This window comes from Aythya ferina (genome assembly GCF_964211825.1).
Source record: "Aythya ferina genome assembly, chromosome: 11".
Lineage (NCBI taxonomy): Eukaryota > Metazoa > Chordata > Aves > Anseriformes > Anatidae > Aythya > Aythya ferina.
The window spans coordinates 11,594,605-11,609,662 of record NC_140307.1 but is presented as its reverse complement, the minus strand read 5'-3'; the positions used below and the strand labels follow the sequence as shown (position 1 = coordinate 11,609,662).

General features: G+C 39.2%; 1 protein-coding gene across 16 annotated transcripts in view; it reads left to right on the top strand.

Moving 5' to 3' along the window:
* Positions 1-15,058, top strand: part of MYO9A (myosin IXA) — a 194,910-nt gene that overhangs the window by 73,644 nt on the left and 106,208 nt on the right. For 15 of the 16 annotated variants that reach the window (XM_084532490.1, XM_084532487.1, XM_084532489.1 and 12 more), the window contains exons 4-8: positions 1,909-1,971; positions 4,411-4,510; positions 7,247-7,303; positions 11,430-11,527; positions 14,188-14,314. In XM_084532490.1, the coding sequence (XP_084388616.1) occupies positions 1,909-1,971; positions 4,411-4,510; positions 7,247-7,303; positions 11,430-11,527; positions 14,188-14,314 (445 nt within the window). The remainder of the gene's footprint in view (positions 1-1,908; positions 1,972-4,410; positions 4,511-7,246; positions 7,304-11,429; positions 11,528-14,187; positions 14,315-15,058) is intronic. The other variant, XM_084532484.1, reaches the window with a different exon arrangement.

Below are 15,058 nucleotides of genomic sequence, written 5' to 3'. Positions count from 1 at the left end.
TTTTAATTAAATTTGTGCAGCAGCATGGGGCTGTATCACAAATAGCAAGAGGCAGCACTTTCAAACACAGTGCTTGGGTATTTTGCATGGTGGTATTTGTATGCGAAATTCATTCTCGAGTTTCGGTTGATATTACCTGGTATACCAGGTACAGGTTCTGTAGCGTGGTTAAATGAATATTTTGCATGAAATCATACTCTCAGAAACTCTTTACTGGTAAAACTGTGAGTAATGATAAGGCGGTTTCTGTATCATTGACAGCAGTAAATAGAAAAGATTTTGAGGGGGTTTGCTGTTTTATACATAGGTTCTTTTCCTTTTCACTATCCTATTGAAATAAGGGGGCATAGTTTTTTCCTTGGACGTGTATTCTTTATGGCCTTCCCACTGAGCAAACATCTTACCAGAACAGCATTTGCATGCATCTACCCCCCATCCCACCAAAAAAAAAAAAAAAAAAAAAAATTGGCCCTGCTTTAAATACTGGGTTGGACCAGATGACCTCCAGAGGACCCTTCCAACCTAAATTATTGTATAAGACTTTATTTTGGGTCTATAATAAGAGCAGAAATCACAGGGGAAGGGATTAAACGTCGGGAACAGTGGACTCGATCCAACTCATCCTACAGCAGACGCTCTGATACCTTCCTGGGTTACCCCATCTACTCCCTGAGTCTACAGGGAACCTCATGTCCTGCCTTGAAAACTTGGTGAAACACAAGCCCGTGCTTAAGGTTAGAAGGGGGGATGCAAAGGAAACCTCTTGGCAAGGAATATCCATAGCTTTTGTCAGCTTCCTCACAGGGAATAAACAAGAAAAAAACCTGTGGTGCACAGCATGCACAGGAAAATGGTGCTGTGCTGCAGCCTGTCTGCACATCCTTACTCTTCCTGCACAGCAAGAGCCTCCTGAGGGTGTGCCTGTTCCAGTGGCCTCTCCTCAGTGCTGCCTGCCCTAGGAGTCATCGAATGCCTTTGGGCACGACCACGTGGCTGATTTTTCCATGAAGGCAGAGGAGAGGGACTGAGCCCCCAGTAACATCCTCCCTATTAGAGGTGGAGATGCGAGCACCGTGTTGTCCTACCGTGTCCAAGCTTCCTTGGGTTCTGGGCTTGCACCTTGCTGCCCGTGTCGGTGCCACCGCGCTGCGAGCCGGTAGCTGGAAAAGCCCAGCCTCTGCTTTTGTGTTTCGTGTTACACCATCTCCATTGGCAATTATAGCTCCAGTTTCTAAATCCCTATCGTTACTGGTTGGTATTGCACACAAAACAAATAAACAAACAGAGAACACGCCGAAGCTTGCTTCAGCTAGCAAAGCTTTGTATTAATATGTAGATGAAATAAGTTCATTATGAGGCTGTTAGGATAAACGTAAGCTCCAGTAAGGAGCTTCTGCAGTTGTTTGTTTTCTGACCGTAGCCACAAGTTAATAACCCAGGTTTTTGTTGAGAAGTGGCTGTTGTGGGAGAGGGGGTGGTAATTTGGGTAATGAATCTGCAGCTAAATCTTATCTTGCAAACTTCTGCATCCAGATGTATTTCTTGTTGAAGTAGGATTTGTGCATGAATTTCAGTCTGCAAGCGATTTTATTTTGCTGGCTTTGGATTAAATAGGTATCAGAGATTCTTAGTTTCTGTCAGAATTTCCCCCTGCACTCCCTACCCATAGGCTAACTCGTCTGAGATCATGTTTTTCATATCCAAGTTAGTTTTGGCTTTGTATCAAACCAAAAAACCTCAAAAGCCAAACATAATATTGGGCTTGTTCTGCCTAGGAAGAAATTTATATAACTAAGTGAAACAAGGCTGAAACTTTTTTGTGTACTAAAACTGAAAAGTCCCAGTAAAGCTGTGTTCATTTAAGTTGAATATTGGGTCAATGAATAACGCTTTTATTTCTCCTTCCAGTGCTTATGTTGAAAAGTATCTGCTGGAGAAGTCCAGACTCGTGTACCAGGAGCACAACGAACGGTAGGTGCCTGTGTTTTGCTTCCATGCTTGGCTTTGACTCTTGAATGTGTTGATAGCATGGCGCAGACGGCTTAAATCCCTGTTTGAACTGGCACAGGGAATCGGGATTTCGCACTTCTAGCCGTGTGCTTCACGGATAAAGTCCGTGTTTACATTTTGTACCATCTTGGCTTGAGGAGACAAGCCCAAACTCCAACAGCTCTTAGTGTGGGTCCGGAGTGGGTGACACTAAATTGTATCATCGCATGGGCTGGCCCCCTGAACATGTCTTTTATTCAAAAAAAAAAAAAAAAAAAAAAACCACACGTCAGTGGTCACACATACCGTAACGACTCAGTGAAGCAGCAAATACCTGTGCACGGAGGGAAGGACGCTGCCAAAAACTTGCTGAGATAACTGAGCAGGATCTGTATCTTTCAAATGGCTACAGGCACTGGGTCTGCTGTTGTAGCCTAGCAGAACAGCAGCCAAGGGGGAAAGGTGTTTTGCTCTCTGCAGCCAGGGCTGTTGGAAACTTGCCACTCCCATTTCCAAAGGGAACATCCCGTGGGATGGGGCAGCAAAGAGTGGGGGGTGCATTGTGCCAGCCAGCAAGCCTGCGGGCACCTAGCTGCTGGGCTGGAAAGCTCCAGCCCTTCAGCACATTTCTTGGTTGCATGGGGTTAAAGGGTAAAACCAATCCTCGTGACAGGTCCTGCATTAAATATTCATCAACCCCCCCAGTTTGGTCATCTTCAGGGCCTAGAACTTGTGCTCCTTGAAGCCCCACGCAGATGGAGGATGCTGTACCTAGAACCATTGGTAGTGCTCTGGGTGATGGGGAAGGTGTATCTGAAACTGAAAAAAAAATCCTATTCATTGCAATTTTTGTTATGTTTACTTCTGCTGTTTTTTTATTATATTTATATGCATGTGTTTATTCATAATTTTGGACTCAGGCACCGAAGTCTGTCTAGTTTCAGGCTTTGTTTCCTAAGATGCTGTCTGGCCATAGAAGCCTGTTTTTGCTGTCTCCTTGCCTGTTTAGGGAGGAATGTACTACCCAGGGAAAAGAGACTTTGTTATTTTATTAACAGTCCTTGACTTATATTTTCCATTGTCTGTATGATTAATGTCATATGGATTATCACATACCATTTGTTTTCTTGCACAACTTGTAAACTACTTAATATCTAATTTGGGGACAAGATGACATTTTAATTCTATTTTATAGCTCTTAACAGATTGAAAACATCAGAAAGGCCTCTAGAAAAAGCTAAGATTATATAGACAACAAATTTAAGCAAATTATTCTTTCCTAATTGCAACATATTAATTGCTACGTCCTCTTCAGTAACTGTTTATTCTGATTGTAATAAGTTTGCTGCTTCTAACTCTCCATCATTTGTCGTCTTTCAACTACTGGCACTTCTGTCTGTGCTTCCCTTTTGGGATAGATGTGCGGGAAGTTTTCTCTAATGCTGATGGATTGGTCCCAAAGTTAGATGGCACACACAGCCTCAGACTTGATAAATGCGCTGTTGGGTGCTGTAATTATTAACTTGATTTCTCTTGGAAAATGTCTGGCATAAACCAAAGTTGTGGTTTTACATTCTGCTATGCTGTTAGCATTAATCCATGTCGTAGTTGTTTTGAAGCAAAACAGATGAGTGTCACTTGTGTTTTTTTTAGTAAAATTCAAGTATTCCAAGTATTTGAGTAACCATAAAAATTGAAGATTTTTCCATTCTGTCATACAGAACTGCAACTGCAAAAGTATTACTTTGTTGTGGCAATGAAGTATTAAAAAGTAATAATTTCTGCATTGCAAAAGTGTTTTGATTCCAATAAATATTGCACATGTTTCTGGAGGAAAACACGACGATGTCGGTTAGGAATTCTTTAAGTATATTCTTGGAGAGTGGGCGTCCTTGGACAGAAAGGCAGATCTAATTCTCCATTAATTGGTTTAATCTTTTGCATCGATGTACAGTGGTCTCAGGCCATTCCTAAACCACCATCAGTGTCGAGCGTTCCAGTCATTGCAGAAGGCTTTATTGTATATTTATATGTTAGATCTAAAAAAATCTTTGTAAATCGTCTTTGAAGCTTTCATCTGTTTCTGCATCAAAGCAAGATTAGTCCAATACGAGATGGAGATTGGGCTTGTCTCTTATCTGGAGGTCTTTGGTGACATGGGACTCAGCGGTTGTTATCCTTTCCAAATTTATGAATTTTTTAGTTTCTTATTTTGCTGTTCTATTCCCTAAAATTCTAACTTCATTCAAAATTGCCCTACTAGCTAAAAAACATGGGACTTCTCCCAATCTATGGATTAAAACTTTGCACACAAGTCCAAGTTCAGAAGCTGGAAAATGAAGTTATGAGGTTTATGTGTGTTTATCTACTCAATGCTGCTGGTTGTTTTCATGTTTAACATCTTTTTTTCTTTGTTACCAGGAACTACCATGTATTTTATTACCTCCTGGCAGGAGCAAGTGAGGAAGAGAGATCAGCATTTCATCTTAAGCAGCCTGAGGAATATCATTACCTCAACCAGGTGGGAATAATCTACCAGTAGTGCTGGCAGTACATGGTCTTGTCTTTTCCACCACTGAAGCTTAATGCTAATGAAGAAAATGTGTGCAGTAATTAAAATGGGTTGTCTCAGTGCTCTATAGGCAGTGGTCCGACACTGGAAATTAATCGGTGTTGGCAATCTGAACACCTGATAGTATGGAAAAATCGGTGTTTTCCATTTTCTGTCCCCTAACTGGGATATGTTAAATAGATGACTATAAACACAATGCATATAAGGGAGGAACAGTGATAACCTACCTGTTCTCTGAATTAATGTTTAGTCATTAACATCTGTCTGCTGAGCAGAAGAAAAGAGAAAAATGTGTGATGCCAGTAGACCATTAAGAAGTAGTATCTTGAATAAGATAGTCCTAATTTTGGCTGGCTGTTTGCATGAGCCTTTGAATTTAATGACACAAGAAGCTTAATATAAAAACATAAAAACTATTGAAAATGTCAGAATTAAAAATGTGTGAGGTATTACCAATGGCCAATTAACTTCAAACTTTAGAAAATGTAATTTACGTCAGTTGTTTAATATGCATTGATGCTTGCAAAGAGGGAATTTACTGTTTTTTGTTCAAAAACATAATTAATGGCGTAGGATGACATAGAACAGCACTTAGGTTACACGTTGATTTTAACTCTAATTGCCGTTTACTTGGACTTGAGACATGATTAGCAATAAAGACTGATTTAGCCCACAAGTTGGAGAGCAACTTACATGCAGTGTGCAATGCAAATAACCTTTAGTCTTTCTAGAAATATAATTTAGCTCTGTAATATATCTCAATTATCCAGGGCTTTTTAAGGATTTTTAAAGTGGACTATCAAAGCCAAAATATATTGTGATATTAATGGCTACCACCAACTCTTAGCAGGATCAGGAAATTTGCTCAAATGAAGAACATACTAAGAGTTTAACGCTTTTGCTCTCTCTCTGTTTGTGCCTCCTGTGCTCGGAAGCAGTGCAGAGGTTGGAGAACGTGGTGTGTTCTTTGCGACCATCTGCGCTGCAGTTTTTCAGCTAAAAAATGCCAAGATAATTTGGATGGAATGTTTTGTCAGATTCACAGATTTTGTTGGGCAGTCCGGTAGTTCTGTGTTAGCCTAAAATATTGCTTTTAATTATAGTCCTTCCCTTTATTTAGTAGCATTTTAATGTTTAAGGTCATTAATATTTAAAGCATAGTAATGAATTTCATGGTGCATAGTGTGTGGATCTGATAGTAGTGTGATATTTTAGGTTGTTAAGTGTTTATTTTAACCAAAATTACTCTGCTGGGGCACGAAGGCTGCAGGAGGATGCTGAGGTACATCCAGCAGATGAAGGAAGCAGACTCCGGATTTACTTGAACACAGTTTATGGAGAGTAGTAACATTTGGGGCTTTGGGGTATTCTGTAATCATTTTACTGCATTTAGCATTCATGTTAGGGAGATCAGGTAACACTGACAACTATGAGAAAATGGCTCCTAAAGATGAGTTCAGTGCATTGTTTTATATTTAGGATTCCCAACAATGCAGTAACTGCCTTCCCGTGTCCTGTAGGAAAAGAGGAAAAAAGGAAAATGAGGAGGAGGAAGGAAAAAGTAGTAATGGATGAATGGGGAGAGAAACTCTGCAGACCTATAAGGGAAAAGTAGTAAAATGACCCTTGAGCATTCTCAGTAAGTTCTTGAATGTGTCCTAGGGAAATCCCTGCGTTTTAGAGAGGGAAAAGAACAAGCCCAGAAGTGAGCATAAGTGTGTAACTAAAATTAAATACTAAAATTTAAAAGCTATAAAATACTGAATCAGGCCCCTTAAGTCAAGGACTGACTCAATCCTCAAGTCAAACATTATTTTATTTTCCCAGGTTCTTCAACTCACATTGTTATGCAAAATAAAAATGTATTTTTCATTTCATATGAGAAATAATCTATTCAGGTCCTTCAGCGAAATAATGGAGTGTTTTGTTGATCTGTAAATGTAGGAAGCAGGTTGGACAAAAAATATTTTCACTTTTGTTTTTTTAAAATCAAATTTACTTAAAATATCCCGAGTTTGGACGGCGTCTCAGTCTCATACCAATGATAAGAGTCCTACCCTGCAATTTGCTAAATATTTTCTGTGTTCTACATCCATATTTATCAATTCTGAAATTAGTAATTTGCAATATTAGATCCATATTTAATTGCAACAGGAGCTGCGGTGCTGTGTCTGTGTCCCTCTCAGGAACACCAAGTCCTGAGCCTGTGTAAGTCCTGCGCTCCTGCGATGCCTTTCAAGTTCATCACTGTCTGATAGGAAAAAGTTAGAAACTCAGAAAAAGAAAGTGCTTTCAACCAAGAACTCAATTTTGCAGCACGTATACAGGTCTAGAGAGAGGTTGAGAATGGAAACAAAAATCAACTCTGCTTGAATACCTCTTTGCTCTCAGCAAAACAAAGATTTTTCCAACCATGGCAGTTGAATTCTCTTAAAAGTTCATTAAGCTGATAGCCTGAGAAATCCCCACTACCTTGAAAACACTGGGAGCAGAAATCAGAGCATCACAGGCCTTGAAAGAACTATAAATCTTACTTCATGCTGAAAAAGAAGATCAGGAATGACTGCACAGAATAGTAACAATTATTTTACTTGGGAGGTCACCATTGCTGCCCTGCCTGAAGAGCCGGTGGTGGGTGTCGTGTTTGGTCCGAATGCTACTTAACTCGGTCTGCCTTGCTTTCAGATGACAAAGAAACCCCTCAGACAGAGCTGGGATGAGTATTGCTATGACTCTGAGCCGGTCAGTACAAGTACACGCGTCTTCTGTGTCGCTGGTGCAGGGCTGCTCCTTTTGCTCACTTGAATTTGGGAGGTGCAACAAGCCACGAGCAGAAATGAAATGAAATTTAACCTGTTAATGACCCTTTCCCCTGCCCTATGGTGGTGTTGCTTGTGTGTTATCTGGTGACAACATAGATGCTCTTTCTGTTGCCCTTTTTTGCTTACTTCCATCTGGAAAGCTTCTTCAGCAGCTTGGTTTGGATTCGGTCACCTAGTTTTCAGTCGTTCCTTCCTGATATATAATACACATTGTTTCGTGTAAATTGGTCATCACATAGTAATTTGTGATGTGGAAGCATTGTGAGAAGTGTAATTGCTTCCTGATACAACTGCAAATCAGCCTCTGGAAGCGCTAAGAGATGGCCTGTTTAGCGTCAACTTATGGTGATTGTTGCAGCCTATCTGCCATCCAGCTTCCAGGAAAAAGACAACAAAACCAAAAGCACCCTTCAGCCATCTGTGGGACAATCAAATCCTGCTATTACTGAGAATGCAAACAATTTCTTCTCCTAAAATAGTTCTGGTGTCCTTTCCATATGGATCTACCCAAAAAAGGGACCATGATGCTTCTTACCTTCCTCAGCTCCTCTTTTGCATCTAAGGCAGAGGCGGTGGCTTTGGTCAGTGGTGTGCTTTGGGTTTGTGTGGCCTGCAGCTGTGTCCCCGTGATGGTCTGCGTCGGTTGTGTCTTGCACCAGAAAGCATGTTTTCAACCAGCTGCATGTTGTCCGTGCTAATTTTGCCGTTCACTTAATGGTTGCCAAACCCAGTGAATGTATCTGGAAGAAAAGGTTATCTGGTAAGGAGCTGTGGTTCTCTGAGGCTAAATCAGCACATTGCCAGCAAGCCTTCAGATGCAAACCTTCGTTAGGAGAGGAGGAAGGGAAGGCAGTCTGGCCTCCGGAGGTTTAAAATGTCAAATGTTGTATTAGCATCATTATGAGGCTCTATGAGACCAGAGAGCAAAGAGTGGATGTTTCTCTGTATGCCTCAAGATGCTGTAATGAGTTGCAAAGACTTTAATTGCTTTAGGAGTGGGTTAGGACAATCGACTGGAGAAACGCCAAGAAAACCAAGCCCCAGGTTTGTTGCCTTATTTTGCATAGCAAAACTGTGTGCCCTTACAATTTGGCTGTTGATCTGGTGTTTTATTTGCTCAGGGTTGTTTTCCATGATGTTCCTGGTAGATCACGTCTTGGCTTCAGTGAAGATTTGCTCTTAAACATCCTCTGGCCTTTTCCCTCCAAGGGACTAGTGGCAAAAGGAATGGGCTCTACCTGCTGCACTTTCAGCTTATAAAGAAACCCTTCTGTATCTTCTTTAAGGGTTTCCTGGAAATCCAGGGATTGCTTCAGTTTGACAGTAAGCAGGGAACTCACAGCTGTTTCGAAGTGTTGAACACTCTGGGAAACTAATTGGACCAGCAGAATGTTAATAACTATTTTGGTATATGGGCATAGATTTTGTAACATTTGTCTGCCCTAATATCAGTGAAACTCATATATAGGTATGTGTATTTATACAGACACACACACACTCTCTATATAGACATATATATGTATGTATATTTTATATATATATATATAATATATATATGAAATCATCCATTAGGAAACAGTACCTAGCACAGACCTGGAATACTATCAAGTGCATCTGCTTTTAAGTAGATAATTTCCAAAAAACTTTTCCATACAGATTAATGAGTTTGGGAATTGTTATGTAAATTGTTCATTAAATTGCCTTTGGCATAGATTGTACTACTTTTGAGTCTGCTCTGGTATTTCAGTGTTGTCCTGTGACTCAATTTTGGATGAACGATGCCACAAAATGAATTTGTTTCTGGGAATGTGGATGGCCAGTAGGAGTGGCACTTGTTATCCCTTTAAAAAGATTTTTAAAAAGACCTTATTTGTAGAATTTGCAAGGCATTTTTTGTTCTGCAGCCTCCAGGTCCTGCCTTAGTGAGGGTGAAAACTCCTCCAAGTTATCTGCAGTGTATTTGTAGTGACCAGGGATGCTAATCAGCCCAGGTTTGAGTTAGGAGTAAAACAGTTTTATCCTGATATTGTATGATTTATATAACCCCATTGCTGGTCCCTACTGATATATAGTGTAGTTGTCAATACAGCACTCCTTTCAATAAATTGTGCAAATAGCCTATACATCTGTTACTGTTGAGGGCAAATTTCAATAACCTGTAACAAAAAATGAAAGGTTCACTCATTAAGGAGTATTTCTTAAGAAAGGCAGAAATGGTATTTTCTAGTTTATTTTAAAACTCTGTGTTCATTGATTGTTGGTATGGTTTTAAAAATTACACAGAATGATTCTGCTGTTCATCAACATCTCTAAATAGGCAGTGCAGTAGTGACTTGTTGCCCCTGAGGATTGACAATAGATTTTATTTTTGGTTATCTGGGTTTATGGCAGTGCTCTGAGCTTCTTGAGTGTTTAGTTGAGGGGACGGGACTACTGTTTGAGGAATTTCCTATGTTGGCATAAATATCTTAAATAAGAATGTCTCTTTATAATTGGTAGCTATCACTTTACTGATGCTACCTAGTGGGATGAAGAACATACCACTGATACCTCAGTAAGGCTTAAAATGCCTGCTTTGCATCTATTGTGAGATGCAAAACTGATATGATAAAATAATTTTATATATTCTACGTTTATGATTTTCATATTTTAAGACTACTTGGTATCTGTTTAATGATGTTCACTTTTGTATTCATGTAGCTTTGTTCAGTACAGATTTTCAGATCTGTTTGTGCAGAAGTCTGTGCACGCTTGCTCACGGTGTAAGAATGATTCACAGACAAATGACCAAAAGAAACCGTGGATGTAGCTGCTTTAATTCATTGTCACTACAGCAGCAGCAGCAATTTTTAAATTATACACCTGGATTAACTTGTAGAGAATCTCTATTTAAGTGTTACTAAATATTTTGATATTTAAGATAACGCTATATTGTGTGATACATAATAACCTACTTGGAGATCGGGGATTTCTGTAGCTAGCAATGGGAAAAATATTAAATCTGGGCTATGAAGAGAGAGAATAATAAATAATCCAAGGGGACCCAAGGTGAGTCAAACCCTGCAAAAGGTTCTTGGCATTGCTAGTTCATTTACTAAGTTAAGGAGAGTAAGTTTCACTATGTTCTCTAAATATTGGTGTAGGTCAGTGTTATTTGGATTCAGCAAGTCATCTGATTTCTTTGAAAGCATCAGTGACTTCCATCAGTTTGAGGAGAATCTGGATAGCTAAAGTGTTCAGCCATGGCGCGTTAGCCTCTGGGAGATATAAAAAGTGGTGGACTTCAAATTCCCAAAGAAAATGCACCAGCATTTAGAATAGTGAATAAAATGTTTGAAACTTTTCCTTCATTATGCAGCATTTCACTCACTGATTACATGGAATTACATGCATTTTATTTTGAAGCAGTTTAAAACAGAACTCTTCTCATTTACTCACAGGAACTCTTAATGGACCGGGACTTAATGTGGAATAAACTGCCTGTAAATGTTAACAATGCACAGCGTATTGTTGTTAATTCACAGCCTTTCTATATGTTTTTTGTCCAAAACTCTTGCCAAGTAGTGCTACTTTAAATATGACAACTCTGATTTGCTTATACAGAGACTACTGAAAAACTGATTCTTCTAGACAGCTTGATTATTGTTATTTATTATTTGATTTAAAATTGTGAACGTGTTTTCCAATATTTAAGAAGAAAAATTGTGCCTTACCCCTGGAGCTAATCCTGGATTTTAATTGCATCCCATATGTGCTTCTTGCTCTGTCTGCTCTGGTGCTGTGCATTTGTGCTCTCTCTCAGGAACAGGATTCAGAGCAGTGTCCGAGGGGGTGGGTGTTGGGTAATTAGCCACCGTTAGTCTGCATCGTGTTAACAGGGCCTCCTGTATATCTCATTTTCCCAGTGCCAGATTGGAAATGTCCTAGTTGCTGATAAAAGACTTGGAAATCACAGGATGATATTTATGAAGTGCTGACTTGGCCATCTGGACCTGTTCTGACCTCTATTTGTGTCAATGCTTAATCTTTCTCTTTGACCCCAACAGGACTGCTTTTCCGTCGAAGGGGAGGACTTGAAGCATGACTTTGAGCGTCTACAACTCGCCATGGAGATGGTGGGGTTTCTTCCCAAGACTCGCAGACAGTGAGTTTCTTTTCCATATTAACATGTATTAACATATTAGAGATTATATTGATTAATTGAAATAATATGATAATATAAAATATGTATATAATATTACTGTAAATACAGTCTCCCTAAATAGTGAGAAAAAATCACATAATTTTTGCTAACATAACTGTTTTGCTCTGCATAATGTTTCAGGCTGGTGAGAAAGAAGAATGGTGCTTGACCATTCATACAATAAAGGAGTAAACAAAATATAAAGGCATAAGCAAACTATGCCCATCATTAGTGTAGTTAATGACTCTTTATGTAAAATGAGTGTTGGCAGGAAGTTGGTACCTGGAAATATATTTTGTACTGTTCATGAATAGTCATGCTTTACTCTGCATGTCATGAATCCAGATCCTGTTTTAATTAGAAATCCGGATTATTAGTCATCACACTTAATCCCCTTCCATGCAATTGCTGGTTTTGAGGGCTCATTTCCAATTGGCCTTCATTCACCAACACAGTGAAGGTGCCAGTTGAAAACCTAGATTTTTGTAGTTGGCTTGCAATACTGTCTTCCACTGAGTGCAAGGAATTACATGCTTTACATGAAGATTGTCCTTCACTGAAACCACAAAGTAATTCCTGTTGTGTTAATCGTTGACTGACTTCATTGTTCCAAAGTCTCAAGTAGGTTTGAATGAATTTGACAAGTAAGTTACTAAGGTTAGGAACAGGCTTAGAAAAATAGGTATTGAAAAATGATCTTACAGTGATTTTGTTGTGTTGTGTTGTTTGTTTTTTTTCTTGACATCATAAGTATTGCTGAAAGGCAAATCAGTAGCTGGAACACAGTGAGAAAGCTTGTGCTTTTTTAGGTAAAAATGTTCAAATGGTAATTTAATGAACCTTGTTCCTTTATCGGAAATCCTGGAGGTTTATGTGGGAACAAGGAATTACTGCTTTGTGCTAATGGCACTTGAAACCCTTGGGTAGATGACATTTAAGATGCTAACAGCTAGCATTATTTTGCAATTGGGTGGATTACCTCCCTTCTTTTTTAAGCATTGTTTTTCTTTCCTTTTAACACGTGTCTGAGCCAGCTATAAGCCCTTAAGTGTGAGACATTGTCCTGCATTTTGATCCAATAAGAACTTATTTCACCTACCCAAAAATCATTTTTCTAAGTTCATGCTTTATCCCAAGCGTAACAAATTAATTCTGAAATCAATACTGCTTTTTCTCTATACATTCCACACAAATAGATAAGCCAAATATACATGTTTTTACTATGAATAGGGTATATGTCAGTATAGATCCTTATTCTTCACGTGTGTCTGCTTTGCACCAAGCACATGCTCACGTTCTCCTGCAAGCATCACGCATCTTCACTCCATGAGCAAATGCCACTGCATCCCACTTGAGACAAAGCTGCTTTGCAGATACTGCAGCAGCAAGGAGCTAGTAGCGCAGAACCAAATTGCTTCCTGTATTCTGCCCCAGGTGACTTGTTATGCAGCAAGAATCAGGTTTCAGTGACAAGGATTTTCTAAAGCCTGCTTACAGTGCAGGGTTGCAGTACGGCAAGGTACTTTAATTGGCAGAGTAAAGCAATCGGTAAGTGTCTGGACTGAATGGAGTAGGATGTCATTTTGATTTACTGTGCAATAACTTTACTTGGTGGACAAGTTCTTGTATTTCTGCTAGTGCGTGTTGTCAAAAGCATGTCTGCCTCTCTTAAAAAAAAATGTAGCAGATTCTTCGCTGTATGAGCAAATCTGTTCTACTTGGCATTGTGCAAGTTCAACAAGAAAAAGTAACCACCTCCAGCTGAGCAAAAAAGGGAAGGGCATTTTAAGTGCTGTTATTACTTTCTGAAGTGATTGTTTATAGCAAAGCATGGGCTTTCACCTTTGTGGAAACAGCTACAGAAGAAAATTGTTTATAAAGGCATTCAAGTAATTCATGATGAGGAATCAGTATACCCATTTTAGAGATAATGAAGGACAGGCTTGGAGTGGTGAAGTTGTGTTGTCCAGACACACTGGTGACATGGCTAGGAATCAAGTTCAATTTTAATCATTTTTAGCTCCCCAGAGTGTGTAGAATGAGGGACAAATGGAGTATATAGCTGAAGTCAGCCATCATTCATCCTGATGATTTCATTTTGTAGTTCATATAGGGTGCCATTTTGTAACCATGGGTTTAATGTGTTGAACTTCAGGCTGAGAATTAGGTGACCTGAATGATTTTGCAGAATACTTCTCAAGAAGGCTGTACTGTTGCAAGTTTAGTACTTGACTAAATGGAAAAAAATTACAAAGTGGATGCTTATTTTGAGCATCATTTTTAAGAAACACTTGGAGATTTGGGACAGAAACTGCTTCAGACTAAAAATTAGAGGATGAGTCAAATATGAAGATGGCACTTGGATGTCTGGGAACTGAAGGGATTGTGGAAAGGGCAGGATATTTTGTACAAGTCGTGGACTGAGAAGTGCTGCATTCTTTTAAACAGAATTTGGAAGTGTTTTTGTAGCTTTTCAGCTTTCATGGTGATGGGATCCTGATAAATATTTGAAAAAGTTTTGCAGCCAATTTTGGCATTGAACATGTGGTTTGCTTTTTCATTAGCTTTAAGAAAAAAAGAAAGGAAAAAAAATGAAAATGAGATCTCTCTATTTTCTTTAGAATTTTTTCTCTCTTGTCTGCAATACTACATCTGGGAAACATCCGTTATAAAAAGAAGACCTATCGGGATGATTCCATCGATATTTGTAACCCTGAAATACTGCCTATCGTGTCGGACCTGTTGGAGGTAAGTCTTTGCTTTCTGCCCTGTAACTTTCACGCTTAATGAACTACCTTTATTTTATAATAGAATTTGTTTCCAGTTACAATGAATGGTAAGTTGTCTTGTTGTCTTATGTTAATGTAGACTGTTTGTGTTTCCCAGTGAGACATTACAAGGATTTTCTTATGAGGCTTTTCATGTGAAGTTTTTTTCTTCCTAATCTTCAGCTTCAATACACTTGTTTAATTAACTGAATATAGTGTTACCTTGATTAAAATTTGGAAGATTGCAAGCCAGTTTTAGGTGGAAAGAAAACCTGCCATTCAACATGCTATTTTCTCTAATTGCCAGCCATCAGCTCCCTCACCAGAATTCCCCAATGCTCCTGAAATCTGTTCCAGTATTTCTGTTAGAAACAATTCAAGAAAGCGGAGCAATTTTAAGACCCACTCTTCTGTTACAGGTAGTGGCAATAGGAGATTCTGAGTGAACTCAATGCATTTTGCAGTCTCTTGTTACTCTGCCAGCATCCACAAAGGTTGTGGTAGACTTACTGGAGGGTGCATCTCAGTCTGCTTCCTGTAGTACCCATTTATGGACTTACTATCCGTGCATTTATCTAATTCTGTTTTGAGCCTGATGATGCTATCTGCTGTTTTACTGTGTAAGAGCCTTTACAAAGAGGATTTTGTTCTCTGCGGATGACTGTTGTACCAGTATCATTTGGGACAGGTTTCAGTGTCTCAGCCTTGATGGCCCTGGGCCATA